Source organism: Cynocephalus volans, chromosome 7 (assembly GCF_027409185.1).
Source record: "Cynocephalus volans isolate mCynVol1 chromosome 7, mCynVol1.pri, whole genome shotgun sequence".
NCBI lineage: Eukaryota > Metazoa > Chordata > Mammalia > Dermoptera > Cynocephalidae > Cynocephalus > Cynocephalus volans.
In genome coordinates this window covers 105,304,831-105,330,001 of record NC_084466.1, presented here as the reverse complement: position 1 = coordinate 105,330,001, position 25,171 = coordinate 105,304,831, and the positions used below count along the sequence as shown (strand labels likewise).

Sequence of the window (25,171 nt, the reverse complement as noted above, 5' to 3'; positions counted from 1 at the left end):
ATAACTCAAGTCCTAGGCTATACTTGAAAAAATGATACAGTAAGACTACACTTTCAAAATCAATAGTACTACAAAAATCAGCAGCACTACAACTACTTAGGTTTATAATAAATACCCTATTTTGTTCCCCCCACCAAAAAAGGACTCATGGTATATATATGCATACAATGTAGCAAAATAGAATACATTCAAATTAACCTTTTTAGTTTGGCAAAGGGAAAACAAAAGTAATGTGGGACCAGGAGAAAGGAACATAAAATGCATGACATGTCATAAAGTTTTATAATAATGCAGCTAGTTCTACCAACTGAAAATGTCAAAAATGCATTTTTACAGCTTTAAAGATATTTAATTGCCCAAAATGCATTTCTTAATGTGATTTCACATTTTACTTATATTTACATATTTATTGCACATCCCAGAAACACCTAGATGTAGATGTTCAGACATGCTTCCACATTTGCTCAGGTCTCTTTTTGGTAAGTGCTGTATGCATAAGAAAAAGGGTCAGAGAGGGTGAGTCTTTAGTAATCCTATTACTGGGAAAGATACTGACAGCTAAAATCATGGTTCATCTAACCTGATAACTGCTCTGATAAAGATTTGCCTAGAATGAAAATGACGCTCAATGTTTTGACATACTGAACAGTCTATCACAAACTACCTACTTCTAATATTTCCACAGTTCAAATATTCTTATTTCATTGGATCTTTACCCCCAACAAATAACCCAATACCAGTATTAGGTAGTGACTTCCAAAACTGCCTTGGAGAAACTTTTTCTAAGACACTATGGATGTATTTAGTTACTTCCTTTTTAAACTTTGCATTATCTCCAGTTATATTAATAAGTGGAGCACTTTTTTGTCCCATTTTATTTACCCAGAAATTAGAAATAACAGTTTCAAACATTGTTTTCAAATACAAAGATTTCTTCTTCATTCTCTAAGAACTGGGGGAAAAATGGTGCTAGTGACAGGATATTCTTTTACACTTTTATTTGAACACTACAGACTAATATTTGAAGAAATCAATTCACACTAGTATTCAACTGTGACTTATGTGTATGACTGTGTAATTAACAGGTTCTACAAGGGCTCCAGGCTCCTGCACATTGGAATCTGAAAGCAACAAGCACCTAATCTAAATTTGGGCTACAATAAGAAACCATTTGTCTGAAATAAGAGGGTGGATATATGTATCAGGCTAAAAGATAGATGCAGTTTAATTCTAGAAAATCTAGGCATTAATAAACTGTGGTTCCTCCTCCTCTTAAAAACAAACTTCACAAAGCTTCTTTAATATACTATATTCATAATTAAGGAATGTAAGAGAAAAACACAACTTATTTTCCAGAAAAATGATCCCCCCCGAAAAAAATTACAGAAAATTTCAATTTATATAAAATTATATACCAACCTCTAGAACTCTTCCTTTCCTTTGCCTTGTAACAATCTAAGCAAACCACAAATCCACATTTTTGGCAGACCCAATGAATGTTAAACAATGTTGCTTCACATGCATCACACATCTCCCGGACTCCTCTCACTGCCCTTTTCCAGGCAATTTTGGCTGAAATACAGAGAAAACAAAAACATAAAGATAAACATGCTCTTTTCCATGCAATTTTGGCTGAAATATAGCAAAAATAAAAGTGTAAAGACAACCCAAGAAGTTTTAAGGCTATATTTTAAGACCGACAGCAGATTTCTTGAAATAGCAATTCTCTTCAGAAGACTCACAAGTAAGCATAGGTGAAAAGTAAAAGTGGCTTACATCTAAGGCAGGGTTTCTCAACCCTGGCACTTCTGACATTTCAGGCAGAATAATTCTTTGTTGTGGAGGGTTATCTTGTGCACTATAGGATGTTTAGTGCTATCTGTGGCCTCCACCCATTAGATGCTAGGAACATACTGCCAGTTCCCTTCAGTGATGCAACCAAAAATGTTTCTAGAAATTGCCAAATGTCCCCTGGGGGACAAACTACTGATGTTAGGGAAGGGAAGAAAAAGAAGCTAACATCTAGAGCACCTACAACTGTTAAGTGCTTTACATAAGTAACCATAATTCATGTAAGTACTTCCTAAACAAATCTATGATGTAGTTATCTTTCCCATTTCACAGACATGATATTCAAAGAGGTTATTTGCCAAAGGTCACACAGGTAAACAAGCAGTAGAGATTCAAATGTAAATAATTGATAGATTAAGTCCTTATATAGCAATGCTGAAACCACAATTTTGCGCCCAAAGTGGTTTTATCACACTAAATTACGTTATCATGGCAGAAAGAGCAAAATGCTATAGTGATTTCATAAGTGGTTAATCTACTCAATTCAACCTCAATAGGAAAATGTCTTTAATCTTCAGTACATATAGGTGAATTTATGCATAAAAAGTTGCCATTATTATAACTTAAAATCGACAAGATTAGATAAGATGAGGGACTTCTTCCACAGATTAAACGTAATTCAAAGAGAAATTCTTAAAGTGAAATGTGAACAGTGTGTGCATGCTGTATTTAACTTCCTTACCATCCTTTTTCACCCAGGACAAAGCTGTTTTTTCAGATGTTACTAATTGACAGAACTTATCACCTATAATATCCAAGATATATTTAGAAGTTTCTATGTCTAGTTCATCATCTTCATAATTTTCATGTGTCCATAAACTCAGGGCATCATCATCATATTGGTCGGGAGATGAAAAACCATCTATTCTAACCACTCCATTTTTACTAAATGACAATCTGAAACATTAAAACATAAAAGTATTAGATAATAAAATACTAAGAAAACATTAAGTCCAGTTTTTTAAAAGCTGTGAATTTAAAGTTTTAAAGTTATAATCTATAATTAATTTATATTATATTAAAACATAAATTATAATTTAAAACCAGGAAAATAGGGTAGTTCTTCATATACATATTATTAAATGAATTTAGTCAATTTAATAACTCTCATAGGTGTTACACAAATGGCAATAACTAGCACTAATTTTAGGTTATTTCAAGAAATAAGATTGTCTCTATCATTTATCCTCAATTATTTACCTCCAACCAAAGGAAAACTATGCTCAATTGTTTGACAAGTGACAAAAGCAAAAATGTGGGCCCAATGTTCCCCAGAGCAAGGCTGTTAGTTTTTAAATAACCTAAATCAGGAATCACTAAAGTTGAAAATGGCCTAAATCACCTTAAAATTTTCACTGGGAGGATAAAAAAAAAACAAAAAAAGCCAAGTACACATATATTTTCATTAGTTAAAATAAAAGACACTTTACTAAAGTGATTTAGGAGCAGATGGATGAAATTCTTAATGGTTTATAAAGAACCCAATTAATGTGCTTACTTGTCCTCAGCTTAGACATCCAAATAATGTTAACTACAATATCAGAGAAGTTCATGGTAAACAAAAGGCAAAACTGCCATTCTCTTATGATTATCTTGTACTTATTACTCTCTTTATTCTCAAACAAGGGATGTTTGAAAGTCATTTAGCCATACTGTATTTTTCAAAGACAACACAAACATTATTTTTACTCCTATTTATCATACCTCTATTATTTTACCCTTTCCCCTCTTCTTTTTAAAACCAATTTTCTCCCTTCATAATGATCCATAATCTTATTTCAGCTTTGTGCTGTTATCTTTACCTGAACATTTCTCCCCTTCAAACTTTTCCTAGATTTTCTTATCCCTTCAAAACAACTTTCCTTTTGACTTCTTTTTTCATCTCTTCTGCACTCCTATGTGTACTGCACCCTCCTACAACTATTCCCTGAAGTTGTCTGCCCTTTGGGAACTGTGGCTATAAAGACTATGGAAGTAAAGAAGAAACAGAGAGAAACGGATCTGTTCCTACCTAACATATTTTTGGGGGTGTCAACTGGGACACAAGCATAGTATATTTACTAGAGTAAAGTATCTCTTAACTTTTTTTTTTTTTTTTTAAAAGATGACCGGTAAGGGGATCTTAACCCTTAACTTGGTGTTGTCAGCACCACGCTCAGCCAGTGAGCGAACCGGCCATCCGTATATGGGATCCAAACCCGGGGCCTTGGTGTTATCAGCACCGCACTGAGTGAGCCACGGGCCGGCCCCTCTTAACTTCTTAAAAGAAGAAATTTGAAAAATAAATACAGCTAACAACAGAGCATTTAATATGCACATGGTACTACACTAAAAACTTTGCATACTTTATCTCATTTAACCTCATTAAACCCCTCTGTAGGTACCTTTATCATTCACATTTTGCAGATGAGACAGGCTTAACTGTACAGAGTCCTAACTACAGTTAATAAAGTCACACAAGAATTAAGGGACAGAGATGGGATTCAAAATCAGGAATGACTGATTCCAGATGTGGGATGTTAATTAGTCTCTAATGGCTAGCTTACCCAGTTACTCTTTAGTTGAACTCTTACAAGTCTATCTGTAAATTTTCAGTTTTCAAACATTATTTAGTAGTATTAATATTAAGTTAGTATACAGGTTAAAAACATCTGTAGATGGTTTTTAGATTTTACTACAAAACCTGTGAAATGTGACATGGCATTAACAAATCCTTTCTTGTCATTTTATAACTCATATTTTTATTGCTACAAATGTTTAACATTATGTTTAAGAAAAGAAAATTATGAGTAATTCTAATGTAATACACTGACTTAAGTTTCATTGCCTAGATTATTTACCTTGACTTATAGACTATTTGTGACTAGGACAGATATAAGTGCTACATTGTTTCTGATTTAAGGACAAAATGCTATTTTCTAGAAAAAAATCAATATTTTCTCACTAAGAAAGGTTAAATCTTTAAGAGGAGAAAGGTCATATGAAACACGAGTAATGATATAAATATGTATTTTAGCTCAATAGTCAGCTACTGTTAAAATTTAGCACAAAAAAGTTTAATATTCTTTTATAATGTTTCAGAAACATGGAGACTCAAAGACTTGTTCCCACATCTAAAAGAGACACTCAGAATAATAGTATAATTTCCAAAACCCAATATATATTTTTCCCAATGTCATATTTTCACTTACCGTCTAAAGTAGTAAAATCTACAAAACACTGGTGAGTGAGTTGGTTCTTCTCCTTTTTTACTGCGAATAAGTCTACATTCTCGGCACTTTTGTAAGTTAGGCCCTATCTCACAGCAGGAATCATCCTGTAAAAAGGATTCCCCAGTTTGCTTCAGCTTCTTGACTTTACGCCAATCTTTTAATACTGAACGAGGGATGCCAGCTGTAAAATCAGTAGGACAATTTTAGCAAGATTTTGTTTTGTAGAAAGGTATACTCCTTGAGATGAAATTCAAGTCAATTATACCACTGTGACAATATAGTAAGACTGTAGAAAAGCAAAGACTAATATTAGACTTCTAGGTACTGATTAATAACCAAAAAGTCCGTAGCAGCATTTCTACTTACTAACCAATTAAACTCACCAAATGAACCAGACTCTCTTATCAGTATATTGGAAATGCAGAACTACATAAATTTTCCAGCTGACTGAATTCTTTGCATATTAAATATTCAAATGTGTATAGTAGCAAACATGAGAATCATCTTTACTCTATGTAAATCTATAACTAAAAATACAGTCTTCCCATTCAGAAATTTGGTTCATGTAGAAGGAAGCTCTTTCAAGATCTACAGCAAGAACCTAAAGACTAAAAGTTCATATATTTAGAAACTACAGGCTAGTTTTAACACACTTCTATTGAAATATTTAATCTGATTTTCCAAGGTAAGTGAGGCTCATTAAGACAAGTAGTGATAAAACCTAAATTTGAGAGAAGAGGGGCTAATATACTTCTCTTAATATCTTTCCCTTATTACAATACCCTCTATTTGATATCAACATATTGACAGCAGCAGTACCTTTTAGAAAAATGAAAGGGTTTGAAGAAAATAAAAGGGAAAAAAAACCCCAATATTAGCTTGGTTGTCCTTACTGATGGAAGAAAGAAAAAAGGAATCAAAGAAGTGGAAAGAGGAAAAAAACTGAAATGAACTAGACAGTCTAATATTTGAAGGGAAAAAAATTAATTTATTTACCATACTCTACATCACTTTTCCATTATGTTTACTAACTTGAGCTTAACAAGAATAAAAATACTGGCTCAAGGAATCAGTCATCTACAGAGCAGTCATCTCTAGACCACGAGGAACGAGAAAAAATATACATAAATTAAATTCTACCTATTAAATTTTTTAAAACACATTCATTTAAAAGCAAACTATGTTGGCACCAGCAAATATTTATCCTCCCTATATTAATATATCTATATGTCAGTCATTAGATTTACACAGTTGGCTATTTCTGTCATGTTGAAAGAATAAACTATATTTCCTATCCTTGTTTTCTAATCGTGTCCATTTTGTGGATCAGAGGTACAAGCATTCTCCTGAGACTAGATACTTCTTGCAGAAACTTGTAGCAGAATTCTTGTCCAAAGCTCCCACTATTACTTGTTTGTTGGTAATATAAAAGTATAATTACAGAAAAATTATCCATCTTAACACAGAAAGTACTGTGTTTATAGGGTAGCCCATTTAAAATCAGGTCCAGTTATTTATCACTTCTAGGATAGCTGCCTGGTTTTTTACAATTATATACTATCCCCTCTTATGTCTCTAACTTAGGGCAAAGAGCCACTTGGCTTAATTTATTAGAAAAACACACATACGTACAACACATACACACACACACACACACACACCATGCTACTTATGGTATAAGAACACTTCCAGTAGGCTTGTGTAAAAAGGTTGTTATTTCCTCCATTGTGTATAAGACAGATTTTTTTCCTACAGGCTGTATAAAAAAATTCAGAGCTCTTAGAAGTCAGAATGAGCAACAGAAATGTTGCATTGCTGATAAATTTTTATTTGGCACACTTGCTTCCAATCATTTATTTACTTTTAAATTTATAACACTAGAATAAACTAAATGCAATATATTTCTATTTTGACTAGAAAATAACTTTAACAGATATGCTTTTAATTTCAGATAATGGAAGAGCTCAGAGTATGGATCACCATACCACTGAACAATTTAAACAGCAGTATAATAAAGAACTGACATTTCAAAGCAAATCTCAATTATGTAACACAAAACAGGCACTTAGAGCTTTAAAAAAGAATGAAAGAATAGACATGGAGGCCCAATTCATATGGAGAATTTTTAATATTATAATTTTTGCTTCTAGGTAGGCCACACATTAACTCCTTTTATGAATTTAACTGTAGGTAACTCCTTTTATGAATTTAACTGTAATATATTTGTACAACTAAAACCACACCCTTCAATTCTATATATCTAATTTATTGGTAATATGTAAAACCTAAAAGTGTGAGATTAAAACACTTAGTCAACAAAAAGTATCTAACTCAATGGATATTTTTCTCCCTTTATGCAATAAGAACCTTTTTAACCTTAGTTCTCTGTTTATTAGCAAATCCACAAATAGCTGCCCTAGAAACAGAAAACTGGGGAAGAAGAAAAAGGGACAAATACACGCCCACTTTGAATCTCTGATATGCCATCCCTTAAAAAAAATTTTTTTTTGAAGATATAGAAATTAACTCTGATTATAGTTAAACTGCTGGTTTTGTGTATTGTGGGACTTATACAAGATATATTTAAATTTGGCGGGCAATTTCAGGTCATAAAATATAATTATGTAAAAATTAGTCATGGAAAAGCAGCCAACTTTTAATCATAAGAAACAAATGGGAGCATATGAAGACATTCCAAAACAGTAGATAAAACAAAATCTATTATATCTGGCTTTAGAATATACTAAGAAACACACTATTGTATTTGTATATGTTATAAAATATATAATTATACATATATAATAGTATATATAATTCTATTACACAATCTAAGTGCAGGCCTAATTTACTCTTTGACTGACCATGACTGATGACAACCCCACTAAACATTAGAAGGAAAAAGGTTATACTTAATCCATGAAATAGAAAATCCTTTTGGGTTTAGAAGTTCCTTGACTTATGAAAACTCCCAACTTAAAATAACTTTTCTAGACAGCCCAGAACAAAAGCAAGTCAACTCTGCCCATAATTAAAAGATGGCAGTTAATAGTCACTTAACATTACTTTGGACTCGGTGAACAAATGGTACTTAAAATAGGCTTTCTGAAGCTAAATATTAGTTACCAATAGGGGAGATTTGACTAAGCATCACAACCTGGTTGAAAAGGCACTCATTCTGGCCCTTGTCTTAGAATTCTTACTTGGGAGCATGAAAAGAGAATATGTATTTCATTAAGAATTAATTTCATAAATTTAATTTCATAAGAGTTTCCTAAGTGTTAAAACCTGGAACATTCCTATCTCTGTTTTCTGTAAATTTTTAACTCAAGTATTTGAATACCCAATGCAAAAGGAAATGTTACATAAGATAGAAGAGAAACAATTACTGACCACACTAAGCCTAGTATGAATTCACTGAGGGGAGTAAGGAGAATACAGGAGAAAGAAAAAGCAACATTGTATATAATCCAATATTCAAGTAAGTGGTAGTACGCATACTCCTCCGTTGCCAATCTCCCTCTCTCTGTCTTCTGACTATACTTGCATTTCAGTCTGCCAGTCTCTGTCTCTAGTTGAGCTTGTCCTTTGTTCTTTTACTTTCTGACTGTCCTTTTCTATGATTCCATCCTCCTGTTTTTTGTCTCTGGTTTCCACACAGGCACGTGGGAAAACCTCGTTCAGTGAAAAGACACAAATAAGAGCCTTCAAGCATCCAAGTGCTTGTGAAAGTACTTCTTGGGTGTCCATATTGTCAGACATTTCATATACTGTATGTGGATGAATACACGGATATAGTGAAACTAAGTGCTTTCTGCATTGTGCAACACACCTAAAAAGAAATAAGCAAACTGAGAAAAACTACTTCTAGGGTAAAAATATAGAGAAACATTTTACAGTGAATATTACTGGTAAGTATCACTTGCATTGTCAAGCCATAGCCACAAACGAAATATAAATATTATCAGTTTTGAAGTATTTACTTATTATGGAAGTTCTTTTTGAACACAGAAATGAACACACAAAAACACAACCTCCCCCCCCTTTTTTTTGGTCTGTTTTCGTGACTGGCACTCAGCCAGTGAGTGCACTGGCCATTCCTATATAGGATCCGAACCTGTGGCGGTAGCGTCCCCACGCTCCCAGCACTGCACTCTCCCGAGTGCGCCACGGGCTCGGCCCCAAACCTCCCCCTTTTACTTAATTTAACCACTGTTAAGGACTGTTCAAATGAGCGTCATTATTAGTTTAAACAGATGGTAATTTCAATAAGCTTCCAATTTTGTCACCAGATAAGGGTGAGATATAGGCCACATTTATACTACGCTGAAGTAATTCCCTTCTAGAAATGTGCCTGAAAATCAGTATATGTGAGTAGGATTTCTTTTCCAACTAAATCTTGCTGTAGGTAAATATCTTACCTAACATTAGGAATATACTTTTGGTGTGACAGCCATAAGTGATTTTAATAATTCTTAGAAATGTCAAAATTATGAGTAACTACTAATTACACACTGGGTTACATGCATTACCTACAATAAATACTAGGTAAAACATATTTAAAACAAGTCTCTTAAAAAGGGAGAATTATGTCTTCTTTCATTTCCTCTTACTGGGCGCTTGTGAAACACAGAAATGAGGTCAATGAACACCTATGTTAACACTAAGGCATGTAAATAAAGGTTAAAAATACCTTTAAGCTCATCAGTCTTCAAAGAACCACACTATTACAGCTAGAATATTCAGCCCATTTTACCTGCGATAAAAGTAATTTACTTACCACTATTACTGTTGCTCTGCAACTTCAATTTACTTTTTTCTTTGGCACTCCGGCTGAGAACTCCATTGGGTTTCAAATCTTCTTCTATTTCACTTTTTCTCTTCTGCAAATCATTTTGCTTCTTTTTGTAAGTAGGCTTAGGTTGCCTTTTAGTCCTTTGCTCTGACTTGCTTTCACTTTCATCTGATTCTCCACTTTCAGAGCCAGATTCATAAGTTCTTTTAGCTTTTCTCCTGTTGACTTTATCATCCTTTACATATTTATCAACCACGATCTTACTATCTACACTACTTTGTATATCATTAGATGTGGAGGCTATTAAATTGACAGAACATGGCTTAATAATCTCTGACATAGAATTCCCTGAATTTTCTACTTTATTAGTATTTTTATCTTCTTCTGAATGTCTAGTAAGCCAGGCCTTTTTCAGTTTAGTATGGTAGTTTGGTTGACTTGTCTGGGATGCTTGCCCATTTCCTACAGAGTTTGCTTTGTTAATTGTACTACAGATTACAGTGCTATCCAGGGGAATGGCAGCTGAAGATGTCTGATTTTTCACAGCATTAGGTTCAGTCTCACTGACATTACTACTTTTATACTGAGCTGCAGCCAATGCTGCCTTGTGCTTTTTTAAATGGATAAAATCAGTTGTGCCTGAGAACCCAGAATTGGGCTGAATAGCACTTCCTGTCTTACCACTCACTAGTGTAACCGGAGCTGTGGTATTAACCTTGCATTCTTGAGTTTGAGCCACTGACTGACTGACACTTTTTGAAGAGGTACATTCTAAAGATGTAGAGGCCAAAATGGTATTTGATAAAGAGTAAATTACTTCGGAACCACCCCAGCTGGGAACACTGGTAGTAGTGGCAGCAGTTGTGAATACATCCGTTTTGGTGCTACACATTGTATTTACAGCAGACATGACTGAACTGGGAACACTGCCCTGTGAGACAGCCTGAAAGTTTTTTTCAGATTTTATGTGAGCACTGTCTGAATTCACATTTGTCAGAATGATTCTTCCAGTCTCTCCAGCTTCTGCTGATCTGAGGCAATCTGTTTTATTTGCCCTGGTTGAAGATCTTTCACCAACTCGATCTTTGGAAGCTAACTGCATTACTGGCACGCTATCAATTTTTGTACTAGAAGGTGGACGTACAATGACTGATGCCATAGCAGCCTGTGACTTCCCACTGCTTTTCTCCATGTGCCATTCAGCTTTTGCTTTGCTGAGGTTATTATTAGATCTCCACATTTCTGTCAAACTCTGTTCAGAAGAACTCTTAAAATTTGCCTGAGAGTCTTTTGGCTCAGGTATTAGAGTTGGAGGCTTCTGTGATTCTTGAATTTTCCCACCAGCATTTACTGGCATCACTGGAGTTAAAGTTGGAGGGGAAAGGCTACTGTAGCTGCTTTCCTTTCTTTCCAGGCTGTGATGGATTGGTGGGTGAAATACTGGTGCTCTGTGTAAAGCTGGCATACTGCGGAGTGTATTTGTAGAAGAAACTGTCAAATGGGTAGGACTCCTGCAATCATTTCTGAAGGTTGTTACTGAGTGAGAGGCAATCTGATGGGGAAGATGTTCTGGTATCTTGCCTACTAAACCTTCACTTTCTGGTTGGTGTTTAATCAAAGGTGGAGGCTTTGAAAGAGATGATATAAAGGAAGTCAGAGTTTGAGGACTAGGTGCTGCTGCAAGGGCATTACTCTGTTTTTCAGTGTAAATATGTGAAACCTCTTTGGATGGGTATGATCTTGGTGGTTCGTTGACCACACTATTAGACAAGGTAGTAAAATAGTTACTTTGGGGTAAACTCTGAGGCACCGAGTGCTTCATTTTATAAAGATCTGATACTGAGCGTTCTACATCTGTATCTTGTTTGATAACATGGCTTTTAGGACTAGAGGATGATGATGCTACTCTGGAATAGTTCTCTCTCTCACCCTCAAGCCCCTTAATTTTAGTTGTAAAGGGAGCAACATCAATACTTTCTTGAAGAATTCGACGATGTTCCTCCTTGTATTTGTTTAATCTCTCTCCAGTCTCCTGGGGTGGCCTCTGTAATTGATTCAATACTGGATCTACAAAATGCCTATGCAAGTGACAATCTTTTCCAGTCTGTGACCTATTTAGATCCAGGTCATTTTTTGCTGATGTGGATCCAACAGACCGTAATGGTTCCATAAAAGCTTTCCTCTCCAATTCTCTGAAAAGAAAATACACAAAGATTTCTGTAACCACTTTTTCTTGCAAAATACAAAGATAGCTTCTATGCAATATCATTTTTATTATAAAAGTAAAATATACCTTTGCATGTACTCTATTATCAAGCAAACTAGAAGGTATATTAAAACAGAAAAAATAGTACTTCTTCAAAGCCTAGTTTTAAGATATTGATTAACTTAAAATTAACCTTTAAAAGTGAATTAAGAAAATTATGAAAGACAAGGTATTTATAACTTTTAACATTTGGTAAACTTACTCTTTATGATGATCTACTAAAGTTTTTGTCAATGGTGGACTGGAATGCGCTGTAATTTTAAGAGGCCGATGAGGCTCTGCACTGGAAGGTCTGACAGGAATGTGACTAAGTATTCCAATACCATCTGCTGAGGTCACAGGGGTGGGCTGATGTAACCAAGGACTGGGAGAATTCTATTTAAAAAAAAAAATCTAGACTTCAGTTACTAGAAAAGCTAAACACAGTATACATCACAGTAGAACTTTAATAGAATATTTACGAAACCTGTAACTTTTTCTAAATGCATCTTAGAAATATTCAGACAAATAAGTAAACAACATAATTAAATGGATCTTTCCCTTTTATGTAGAAAACTAATCTACTAAAATAGTGATTTCTAGAAATGCATCACTGAAAGCAGATCTTCAAGTCAGTCCCTTTAACTTACTATAAATGATGTCACAGAACCCAGCTTATATGATTTCCTAAGACTGTACAAGCAAAAGATTATATGCTGTTAATAGCAAAAACAGAATGCCATTCTTAAAATACATTTCATCAGAAACAGAAATTATAATCAAGTTCATTCATCAATTCGTCAAAAACTGACTGGCCAGTTAGCTCAGTTGGTTAGAGTGCAGTGTTATAGCAACACCAAGGTCAAGTGTTTGGATCCCCATGCTAGCCAGCTGCCAAAAAAAAAAAAAAAAAATTAACTTTTTCAACACAAAAATTTACTTAACATTGGCAGATAATTACATTTTGAAGGCCCAAATATACTTCATTTCACTAGAAGCTATAAACATTGTGAGACCATTAAACTTGGAGATGTGAAATATAATAGTTTCTATACGTCAATATGCTGCCTTTCTCATAATTGAATATGTGGTGACAGCAAACTCTACATTGAGAAATACAACTATCTTAATACATGCTCAAGGATTATTTCTATACTATGACCCACTGACATTCCTCCAGAACATGCTTTGGTTGTCAATAGAATGACAGTCAAATACCAGGAAAACACAACTTCCTTTGGTTTCAACAAAGAATAAATTTTACATCTCAAAATGATAATGCGAAAGGAATATATCATTACACTAAAGATATACTGCTGTAAAATTACTTAGATTAAAAACACACACTATAGCCATAAACTTCACATACGAGAAAAATATATAAATATACACATAAGGATCATTCAAATATGTTATGTCTCTGAAGACCTCAGTTCTACAAGATCCAGAAATCCAGCAATCAATTATGGTCATGATAAAAAATTCTTGCTCTTTAAAATACCAATTATTTCCCAATCCAGTGCTTTGTGCTCACATTGTTTTTTCACTTTTGGTCACAATACTAGGATAAGAGATCTTCATTTTTGCTCAAAATGTTACTTAAATTTACTCCTTTATATTATAATTTTAAATTTTACATAACAAATGAAAATCTGATATGCCTGTTTTTAGTTTAACATGTTTATGACCAGTTAATAAAACAATTTATATTCTTATAAACAGAGAGACTGGACAGTCACATGTTCAAAATCTATGTATATACGACACATACTGAGTAATGCTCCTTCCCCCAAGCCATTTCTAACAGTTATTTAGATCTGTTTCCAGAGTTTGGAAGTTATGTAAGTAGACTCAAAGTTATTTGCCAGCTCTTGGCTCTCCTGTATTCCTCTGGCCTATCTTTGTGCAGCTGCAGCTACATTCATGACAAATGATAATGAAGGGTCAGAGTAAAAATGTGAGTGCACTGGGCATTTAGATCACCAGACCTGTTTCAATTCTGGCAAAGAGGATAATGTAGTAATTTAGAAATTGACTCTTCATCGATTTTGACTACATAACTTTAGTACATGTTCTAGTATGATTCCACCTACCACAAGATCAATGGCACCACTGAGAACAGGAACAAGAAGTTTTGAGCAATGGAAGCACAATTCTAAAACTGACATGTTGCCAACTTCAAATGTGGTGATGATGGTGCAGAATAAACTGTGGAGATCACTGGTGATTTCATTAAAGAAGGCCACAGCTCTTATAAAGGTGGAGCCAAAAGGAAGTGATGTTTGCAATGGGAATAAGCCACAAGAAAAATCCTTCAAAGCCGTCAGAACCATATCTTGCACCACCAACCACTTGGTTCACCTTACCATCAAAGTCATCCATCACAACTTGAGACTCACAGAAGGACTCATGACCACAGTCTACATCATTTCTACTACCCAAAATATAGTTAACTACTCTGACAAACTTTTGGCATGATGAACACCATCCTTACATCTACTGGCATTATCAATGCTATGCATAAGCAATATTATCCCTGTAGTAAATGAGAAAGTCCCTAGCATTATCTTCCAAATCACCATCCCCAACATATCTACTGTGGATCTCACCCATTTTCAGAAAGCTGTTAATAAAGATGATGTTAAGAAGGTGTTAAAAACACTCATGCTCACTGCAGTATTACTCACAATAGCCAAAAAAATGGAGGAAACCCAAGTGTCCATCAAAAGATGAACAGCTAAAGAAAATATGGCACACATATTCAATGGAATATTACGCAGCCTTAAAGAAGAAGGCAATCTTGCCACATGCTACAACATGGACGAAACTCAAGGACATTATCCTAAGCAAAATAAGCCTGTAACAAGATTGTATGATCCTACTCATAAGAAATATCTGAAGTAGTCAAAATCATAGACACAGAGAGAAGGAAGGTAGTTGCAAGGGCTGGGGGAGGGGGAATTAGGGTTTAATGTGTATAGTTTAGTTTTATTTTATTTTATTTATTTTATTTTTTTTTCGTCGTTTTTTCATGACCGGCACTCAGCCAGTGAGTGCACCGGTCAGTCCTATATAGGATCTGAACCCGCGGCGGGAGGGTCGCCGCGCTCCCAGCGCAGCACTCTACCAGGTGCGCCACGGGCTCGGCCCTATAGTTTAGTTTTACAAGATGAAAAAGTTCTAGAGATCTGCTGCACAACAATGTGATTATACTTAACACTACTGAATTGTACACTTTAAAATTGTTAAGATGGTAAATTGAATGTTATGTATTTCTGACCACAAAAATTTTTTTTAAAAGGTGTTAAAAAGAGATTCTGGGGGACACCTTAAGAGCATCCTGGGCTTTTATAAAGGACAAGGTTTTCTCCTGGGAAAATAATAATGATACCCATTCCTCCGTTTTTTATATTGGGGTCCCTTAACAACCATTTCTTAGTGCTGTGAATTGAATATCCCCCCAAACTCATTAAAACATTCCCCACTGTAACAGTGTTAAGAGTTTGGGAAATCCAATTATGATATTGAAAAGTGAGGACTTTAAGAAGTGATCAGATTGTGAGGACTGTCCCCTCTTGAATGGATTAATACATTGATTGTTTGATGGGTGGTTATGGGTGTGGTTCTGATGGCATTAAAAGGTGAGGAGGTTAGCTCTCTCTTCCCCATCCGTTCGTCATTGCTGTGGAGAGTCACCACCAAGAACAAGGCCTTCACCAGTTGTGTTCCCTAGACTTTGGATTTCCCAGCCTCTGAAACTGTAAGAAATAAATTCTATTTCTCTATAAATCACCCAGTTTCAGGTATTCTGTTATAAGCAACAGAAATGAACTAATAACACTTAGTATAAAAATAAATTTGCTAGAGAAACCATATAGCCCATGAAGGAATTAGAGCCCTATACCACCACGTCTACCAAGTCTTTGTTAGATAGAGAGACTCTCAGCTGCAATTTACTCCCAAACTGGGAATCTTCAACTTTGGGCACCCTTAAGAGAACAAGGGGCTTAAAGAGTCCTACCTTGTAATATACTATTAATATAACATATTCAGCAGGGAGACTTAACAATTTGTTTTTAAAAATAATTTGATAATACATATCAAAAGCCTTACAGGGCTGGCCAGTTAGCTCAGTTGGTTAGAGTGCAGCCTTGTAACACCAAGGTCAAGGGTTCGGTCCCCATACCAGTCAGCCACCAAAAATAAAAAAGCCTAATTTTAACCTAGAAATTTCACTTCTAGGAATTTAGCTGAGCAATATAATTATGAATATATACACCATAAATCTACAATAAATAATACAATCTAAAAGTTATTACTTCTCTAAACTCTTTTTATAAATAACCTTTTCTGAGATTTCTGTTTCCACTGCACTGAGGTTTACTAAAGTCTAACGTATTTTATAATGACCTAAAAATATTAAATTCCGAAAAAGCATTTGTAAATGTTGCTTAATATATATCGATATGTAGCAAACCACAGTGTAACTTACCCTCCTTAATGAAGCTTCAGCATTAACTGCATTTTCTGGGTGAACCCACTTAGAGGAAGGGAGACCGAGTCCTGAGTATGCATGTGTTCCATTTGGATACTGCCAAATAATTGGATAGAGTCCAAGCTGATTATATGAAGCAGAAGGATGGGCTTGTCCAAGAAGATGAGGTGACTGGTGCTGTAACAACTGTTGCTGCTGCTGGTGTGCTAGTGCTAAGTGGCTCAAGCTGCTGGCATGAGCACTTTCTAGTCGTGGGTGGCCACCAAGTAAGGATGCAGTAGGCACTCCAGGTAACACAGTGGGAAGTAAATGAGGGTGATGAACAGAATGGTGTGGACCACTAGTCAGAGGGTGAGTGTTAATCGTAGGTAATGGAGTTTGACTAGATGATCCAGCTAGTAAGTGAGGTGCAGGGGTTAGGGCAGGGTGATGGGTACCTGGATTTAAACAGGTTCTATGGGATGAGGAATGAAGAGAAAAAGGATGCTGGCTTAAAAAAGGTGAAATGTGATTAGCTGCTGTTTCTGACCCAATAAGTGCAGGATCTCTGTAAACTGTGAAATGCTCATTTTTATCAATGATAAGAGGGCTCTTTGTAGTTTCCAATGTATTGCCTCGAGTAGGAACTGGATGAAAACTGCATCTTGATAACTCATGTTCTATCTTATTTGCTAGCCTTCTTTCACCAGTGGCTTGGCTGTTCGCATATGTGGCCTTAGACTTTACAGAATCAGGAGAATGGGTAATTTTGGGTTTAACAACTTCAGGTGAGGGATTGGATTTTGTCTTGTGAGCATCTACTAAAGTATTAAGTTTAGATTTTATAGTCTCTGGGGGTGGAGTTCGCTTATGCAACTTATCATCCATTACAGAAACTGCACTTAAAGAAGACACGTAAGAAATATACTGATTTTTCTCTTTTTCCATATTCAGGTGATCATTTCCTGAAGAAGCATTCTTAACACATGTTTGGGTTAAATCCACTTTAACGACATCATTGACCCAGCTCTGGTCAGAATCTTGTTTTTCTGTTTCCAAATATTTTGCATTTGCAATTGAATGTTTTGAATCACTAACATTAGGATCCATTTTCTGAAGTGTCTGAAGGCCAAAGGTACTTGAGTTTTCCTGAGCCAACTTTTCTGAATTAGTGTCATTTGTAATATCGATAACACATTTTGGTGTGGATGGTCTGGATATGAAATTCTCCTTTGGTAATAATTCCACTGCATGTGTTTTTTCCATATTGCATTCCTGAAGAAGTACATCATTAGGATTATGATCAGAAAGCGTGGGCTGTTCTGATGAATGGATGATCATTTTTTCTTGAAGCTGAGCATCAACAGACTTCTGCTTCTCTGCTTCTTCATGTTTTTTATCTTCCTGTATTTGATCCCAGGGAGGCTGGCTATCTATTAGCGTCTCTTCTCTTGCCTTCTCATTATTGTGGGATTTTCCTTCTTCTCCATTTATCGTTGAAGTGTTTTTATTTTGCAACTCATTCTCTGGCTTATTCTCTGAGGAATTATCTACTATTCTCTTATTTGAATTTTCTGAGTCACTGCTCTCAGAAAAGTCTGAAACATTGTCAGTTCGCAATCTTTTCATATTGAGTTTTTTCTCACCCTCCTCAGGTTTTCTTCTTTTATTCATCAAGTGTTTGTTTTTACCTTTAGGATTTTCTGTAAGATTAAAAAAGAGAACAATCATTTTTCATAATCAATACTAAATAAGCATAATTTAAATATGTTTTTATTCGTTCTCATTCCCTTAAAAAAAAGTGGGTCCTACCTCCTCGTGATATACAATCATATTTATCCTCCTTCATTTTCTCTTCATCTGGTATACTGCTATCTGAACCCTTCCTCTTGTTTGGACGGTTATTTCTTTGTTGATGTTGCTGGTGTGTATTCTGTTTTGGTACAGCAGCTTGGGAGTTCATTGCTGGTCTGGGACTATTTGCTTGAGCACGTGTATAATGACCCTAAAAATAAGCAATTAACAATGACTGTTTACTACCCGATTCTAAATAGACTAAGGAAGAATATTTTACAAACGTTTACCACTAATAGCATACATACGTGGACAGTGTTGCTATTTTGATTGGCACGAGACCTGCGTCTTGATGTAATGCCGATATTTTCACCTTTTAACAAAGAGTGAACAACATCATCTAGAAAGGTCATTTGAACCATAGAAGGATCGACATTCTGTGGTTCTAGTACCTAATCCATGACACAAAACAAAAACAAAAATTAAACCCAATGAGCTAACGACTATGGTATTAGTACAATTTCTTTGCTTAGTGCAAATGTTTAGAAATCAGTTTGGGGTCCCTTATTTATAAGATACTGCCAGACTTACAATAATCAGTTTTAAGATTACAGTATCTTTTTAATCGGAAATTCACTTTCAACTGCTATCCAAGAATTAAAAAGCAAATATATGTATTGCAAATACACCTTCAAAAACAAGGACAGCAATTAACAAAGAACATAAATGCAAACAGGTAGTGATACTACAAAAAAAAGCATAGATGTCAAGTTATAAAATGCATTTTAAAAGTAGGAAGTAAAATAAAACTAAGATATAGAGTTAAAGAAGGAGAAAAAGACAAAAACAAATAATTTTTTAAATGACGGTAAAGACAGCTTATTTCAAAAATTCAAGGCAATTTTGTACTTCATTGAGAGGCAAAAGTTTGTCATCATTTTGGGAAAACTAGTTAAATGCAATAAACCATATAATTTATTTAGCATTTAGACTAAAATTTTAACCAAAGTATTTCAATTGCTTATAAAAGTGCTCTATCAGATACCCTCCACAATCCACTCCGGTAGGAAGGTGTAAATATCTACTCTTTCCACAAACAGTTTTAAAACTGAACATTTTACACAAAATAAAGAAATAAAGATATTTGAAATCTCAAGACTTTCAAGCTGTTATTTAAAACACCTTAGTAAACTTACACAAGTGAGCATACCAACACTGAAGTTTGCGGAAAGAACTACAACATGTGTTAAAGTTTTCATTAGTGAAAAGAAACCATTGGGAATTTTTTTTTTTTTTAATCCTTAGGTCAGCTAGAATTTTCTTTCTCAACGTCTTAGTGTTTCTGTCTCTCCAGTAATAAAAATTAATTAAAAGAGTCTGAAACTATTTACCTGATCATTCATAACGATCATGGTGCGGGTGAAGAGATCATGATGAGTAATTATGCCAGTAAACCACTGGGTGGCAGAGTCTTGTCTATACACTCTCACTCTGTACCCATTTAAGGAATAAGGACCTTTAAAAAAAACACAAGAAACAGGAACATTTTAAATGGAGACATTTTCATTTAAAAACTACTTTTTAGGAGAAACATGACCTATGTGATAAATGAGTAATATCATATCCAATTATCAGTTTTGAAAAAATGCTTTAGAAGACAAGTAAATAATATCCTTTAGAACAGATCATTCTGAAGTTATCATCATATGCACTCTACTAGACATACATACTTCCTGACTCAATAGAAATAAAGTACTTTAACTCAGAAAGGCTGTTTCTGGGATCATAAATTAATAATAGGACAGTACCAAAATGTAAAATTATAGTGGTCTAGAATATAGTAAGGTTATAAAGCTACTTAAGAAGGTGGGGTAGAATACTACATGGCTGAAATGGAAAGGTAACTTGGAACTTGATATCTTGAGTTTTCTAGTTGGCAAAACTTTACCATAAGCAACTACAAATTTTGATTCCTCTGTGACAACTATGAAAAGCCGCTAAAAGTCTTAAAACACGAAGAGATTGCTAAGTGAATTTATAAATGCAGCACTAAAAATGTTTTTTTTTTTTAAAAGAAATACTGTGTACTTTGGGGTTAAACTCACTTTTTCAAATGATATTTATAGATATGGAAACATTAAATATTAAAGGACATATATCTGTATATATTCAGATTTACCTATTAACAAAAGTCACTTCAAAGAAGAGAATAACTGAGATAAAAATTTCTTCAGTTTACAGGCACTAAGATAACATCAAATACTTTAAAGTTTAACAGGAACTGTGAGGGGGGAAAACTGCTGTACCTTAATAATAGTATTATACATTAACAATTTATAAAGTGCTTTCAAAATTTCCAATTGCTTATTTAATCCTCTCCAATTGTTAGGTATTGTTATCACTTTTACAAAAATGAAAAAAGTGAGGTTGACAGGATAAGTAAATTTTTAAGTGAAAGAGCTGGGACTGAATTTATTTTTCTGATTCCTAGGCTAATGATCTTTCTTCTACTGTTCTAACAGATTCAACTAATATCAGCCTAAAAATATAAATCAATTAACACATCTGTAGAAAGTATTCTACATGAACTGTAAATTAAATGTGTTCATACAGAGAAAAATGATGTTGATCACCTATAATTTACGGCAGATGACAGGTAAACACTATTAACCATAATCTATTATCACAAACTCCAGTCTTTCTAACTAAAGAAGAATAAGACTCCATATTATTTTTTTCTAAGTAATATAGAAAACGCTTACAGAATAAATCTAAATATGATCAGTTTTCAATTCCCATTAACGAATCTTGTACACTGCTTTGTTCCTACCACTTCACACAATTTGGAATCTACCTCACATACTTCTACCTAGGATGAACAGGGACTATATTGTCTTAACCTTTTCTCCTCTAAAGATACAATGTGGAAACAAAAAGCTATTTTAAGACGACAAAAAAATTGTAAGGGGGGGGGAGATATGGAGTGGATATACCATCTAACTGCAATGTGTGGACCTTTTCTGAATCCCTTGATTTAAAAAACAAAACGAAACACACACACACGCACGCACGCACGCACGCACGCACGCACGCACGCACACACACACACACACAAAAAATAACTGTTAACATCATCTTTGACATTTACGAGACAAATGGAAATTTGGACCTGAGTATCCAGTATTTGATATTAAGAAACTTTGGCACAATAATGGCGAGTTTGTTTAAAAAAATGAATGTGCTGATGTCTGAAATTTGATAGAAGTAAAGGCAGTATAGAAGGGGCAGAATGAGCCAAAGTTTGATAGTTGCTGGTGATGGAAGTTAACTGAGATATTGTTTTTGAAATTCTCCATAATAAAATTTAAAGAATATTTAGTCTAAGAATTTAACAAGCAGATAATCTGCTGCTGTGCATACCCACATAAAGCAAAACAGCCACAACTTTGAGATTATCTCTTATCAATGCTAACGGCATGAAAGTTGAGGGCTGAGATAAATATGGAATTTAACAATAAAATTTCATTCTTAAAAACATTCAACAATATATCTACAGTTCATATCATATTGTCTCAGTTTCAATTCAATTTCACAAAAAGCTTGCATTTACTATATATGATTTTACTGACAGAAAAATGGGCTGGTTCGTTAGCTCAGCTGGTTAGACTGGTGATATAACACCAAGGTCAAGGGTTCTGATCCCCACACCAGCCAAATAAAAATAAATAAATTTTTAAAAATTCCTTGAAATAGTAAATCACTAAGCATTATAAAATCTCACTTGTTTCAAGGTTACATGTAGGCAAACCTGTAACTTACAAAACAAAGAAAACAAAACTAAGACTAGTGCTGTGGTAATTGCTAAAGAAGGTTAGCACTGAAACAGACCACTTTTATCAGATACCAACAACATTCTTCAAAGGAAATCAATTGTGGCTTTGGGCAAACCTCTACTGCAAACAAAGCCTTTCCAGGAAGGACACACCTAAAGCATTCTGTAAATATGGAAATTTCCTATCAACAAAACACCTGTGTGGCTATAATATCATGCATGGAATTTAGCACAAATTAGTGAATAAACTGCTGAAATTATCAACTTTCAATTGAAATTATTACGATTCTGCAATTTTCCCTGGGCTTCATATAACTGAAAATATTAGACTGAGCCTTCTGTTTATACTGCATATAACTGAACAATCAAAGACAAATAATGATAAGTTGCCTAGTTAAAGGAAAAAAAAAAAATTAATGCATAACTTCAAAATAGTTACCTTGCATAAAAATCTCCTGAACCTTTTGTTCCTTTACCCAGACTTTCACTTCCTCGTGAAGTTGCGGGTTGTCCCTGAGAACTGGGTTTAGGCTGTCTATGTCGTCCTAGAATTACAAATTAAAAGAAAGGTCCATGTTACACTCTCCTTACCGACTTTCCCTCCTATATGTTCTAAGGACTGAAGAAAATTCCTTGATCTAAATGTATACAAAAACACAAACTCATAAGTTATAGTTCATTAGCAATTGTGTAACAATACAGCATAAAAAATTAATCCGTGGTAAAATTTGATCCTTGACAGCAATATCCTAAAGTCAAAATCTGAAATCTACTAATATGTCTTCTAACTTTTTAAGTAGGGCTTATTGGAGTCAGCTTTTTAAGGGTTTCACAAGTAGACGCAGTATACAAATCAAACAGCATCAGGTCAACTAAGGTTGGTGGCAAAAGAATAAAGTTGAGTATTTTAAGGACAATAGATATACACATAGATGAGTTGCCCCTCCCCAATGCCTAAAACATTAGAGTTTGAAACTATCAGTCCTTATTAACTGTCCTAATTTAAATGTCATCAAATTCAGTTCTATTCAAACTCATCTGCTCAATAACTGCACTGCTACAAGTTTTATTTTTTTAAACCAGTGTCAAAGCATCCAGCCAATTAAAATTACATTATAGATGGTATTATCCTCGTAACAGGATGAATCTAGACAGAGAAACAACCAGTTCTCTCTCCTTGAATATGTGAATCACAGTCACATGGTTTCCCACAATCTGCTGGTCCCCTGCTGGACTCTGACATTCTGTTCTCTCTCTCAAAGCACCTCAGAAGCTCCTGCATTTGAGATCAGCTGTAGGAGCCCCTAGAGCACTGTCAACTGGTGGCTATTTTAAAAGTGGACTAGCAGATCTGGAAACCAGTGAATAGAAAGGAGCTAAATGAAGAGAATAATATCTGGTGAATAAAAAAAGACACAAGGTGGCTGAAGACTACAAAGAAGGACCCCTAATCAAACAGGTCGTACTTCACTCTCCTGCTCCAAAGTAAAACTATCCAAGTAAAGCTTTTCCTTTTCATCTTATCACTGCTTTAAGGCACTACTCTGTATTTTTAGAATAATATTGTGGTAAATTTTCTATCTGATGCTTTTAATACCTAGTCAAAGTCAACAGGAAGAAGAAGTAAGGGCCTTTAAAGTTACTGTGCTGGCCAGTTAGCTCAGTTGTTTAGAGCATGGTGTTGTAACACCAAGGTAAAGGGTTCCAATCCCCAAGCTGGCCAACTGCAAAAAAACCCCAAAAAACAAAGAAAAACCCATAAAGTTATTAACTATGTTCCCTGGAAAATATACAGAAATGCTGTTTTATAGCAGAAGGAAATACTAGAATGGAAAGGTATCACACAAAAAGTAAGTAAAACCTGTCATTTTGGGGGGGGGAAAGCCCATTAACATGCCTTTCCTTTTGTAAAGAAACTTTCTAGCAACCCCTTTCCCCATTTATAATAATATACTGCACACTCAGTTAACCTCATCATTTTAGGAATAGACAATATCATGAAAAGTTCTGTTAGACTAACCCTCTTGAGGCACCCTAGCTGACAGTGTCTAAAAAACAGAATATAGGAAACTATTTCCTGGGAAAACTATTACCATTTTCTGACACCTGATAGCTGTAAGTTCTTTTAAAATCTTTCTCACTTTAACTTCCATACATAACCATCCATATTCCCAATTCCATACATATGTTGGAGTTACATTGCCAATACTTTGCAGACAGATACAGTCTATAAAAAATTAGTTGCCTATGTCAAAATTTTATAACTTATAATTACCTGTATATAAAACTTATTTTTTCAACATTTATTTATATTTCATTTATTCAACAGGTTAAAATAAGGGGTTGTTTCTAAGATCATTAGACAACATACAAATATCTCCCCAAATATGAATCATTAGTTTTCCAGTGGGAAAAGCATAACACTATAAACTGGCAATTTGAGTTCCTTTACTGACATAAACTTAAGTCCAAATTTCTGTGTATCAATTTCCTCATCTAATATCTGCCTAATATCTGCCTTTTTCTATCTTAATAAATATATTTTTATAAGATTTTTTTTAACTATTGAAATTAGTTTTCTTAAAACATCCAATTCTAAACTAGTCATAGTATTGGACAGCATGAATTACTCAGTTAATTAAAATAGATTAAAATTATCCCAACACACTGCCTGGTTTATGAAAGGCATGTTGTTGCTTAAAAACTTCTCTCTCTCCTCTAGGTATAGTGCTTTGAAAGTCATAGGCATTTTTGCTACATCATCATTCCCATTTTGAAGATACTCACAAAAAGTTACATGAGAAAATCTTGTAACAGAGTCAAATGAAGAATTTTTTCTATTTATTCACCTGAACAATTTTGTGAAGGTGCTAAAACTCAGAAATAAGACCATAAGCCTGACTTACAGAGAAGAGAAAGTAGGAATCTGAAATTAAAGACTAGCTATAAATATTCACTATCTTTTACAAAC

The 25,171-nt window shown here is 34.5% G+C and overlaps 1 protein-coding gene across 3 annotated transcripts in view; it reads right to left on the bottom strand.

Moving 5' to 3' along the window:
- The window catches only part of JMJD1C (jumonji domain containing 1C), a 330,011-nt gene that overhangs the window by 22,790 nt on the left and 282,050 nt on the right, over window positions 1-25,171 (bottom strand). For all 3 annotated transcript variants that reach the window (XM_063103410.1, XM_063103409.1, XM_063103408.1), the window contains exons 4-13: window positions 22,640-22,745; window positions 19,760-19,884; window positions 18,677-18,820; window positions 18,387-18,579; window positions 16,593-18,277; window positions 12,324-12,496; window positions 9,841-12,047; window positions 5,043-5,244; window positions 2,534-2,748; window positions 1,420-1,572 (exon numbers count right to left, since the gene is read on the bottom strand). In XM_063103410.1, the coding sequence (XP_062959480.1) occupies window positions 1,420-1,572; window positions 2,534-2,748; window positions 5,043-5,244; window positions 9,841-12,047; window positions 12,324-12,496; window positions 16,593-18,277; window positions 18,387-18,579; window positions 18,677-18,820; window positions 19,760-19,884; window positions 22,640-22,646 (5,104 nt within the window). In that variant the 5' untranslated portion in view covers window positions 22,647-22,745. The remainder of the gene's footprint in view (window positions 1-1,419; window positions 1,573-2,533; window positions 2,749-5,042; window positions 5,245-9,840; window positions 12,048-12,323; window positions 12,497-16,592; window positions 18,278-18,386; window positions 18,580-18,676; window positions 18,821-19,759; window positions 19,885-22,639; window positions 22,746-25,171) is intronic.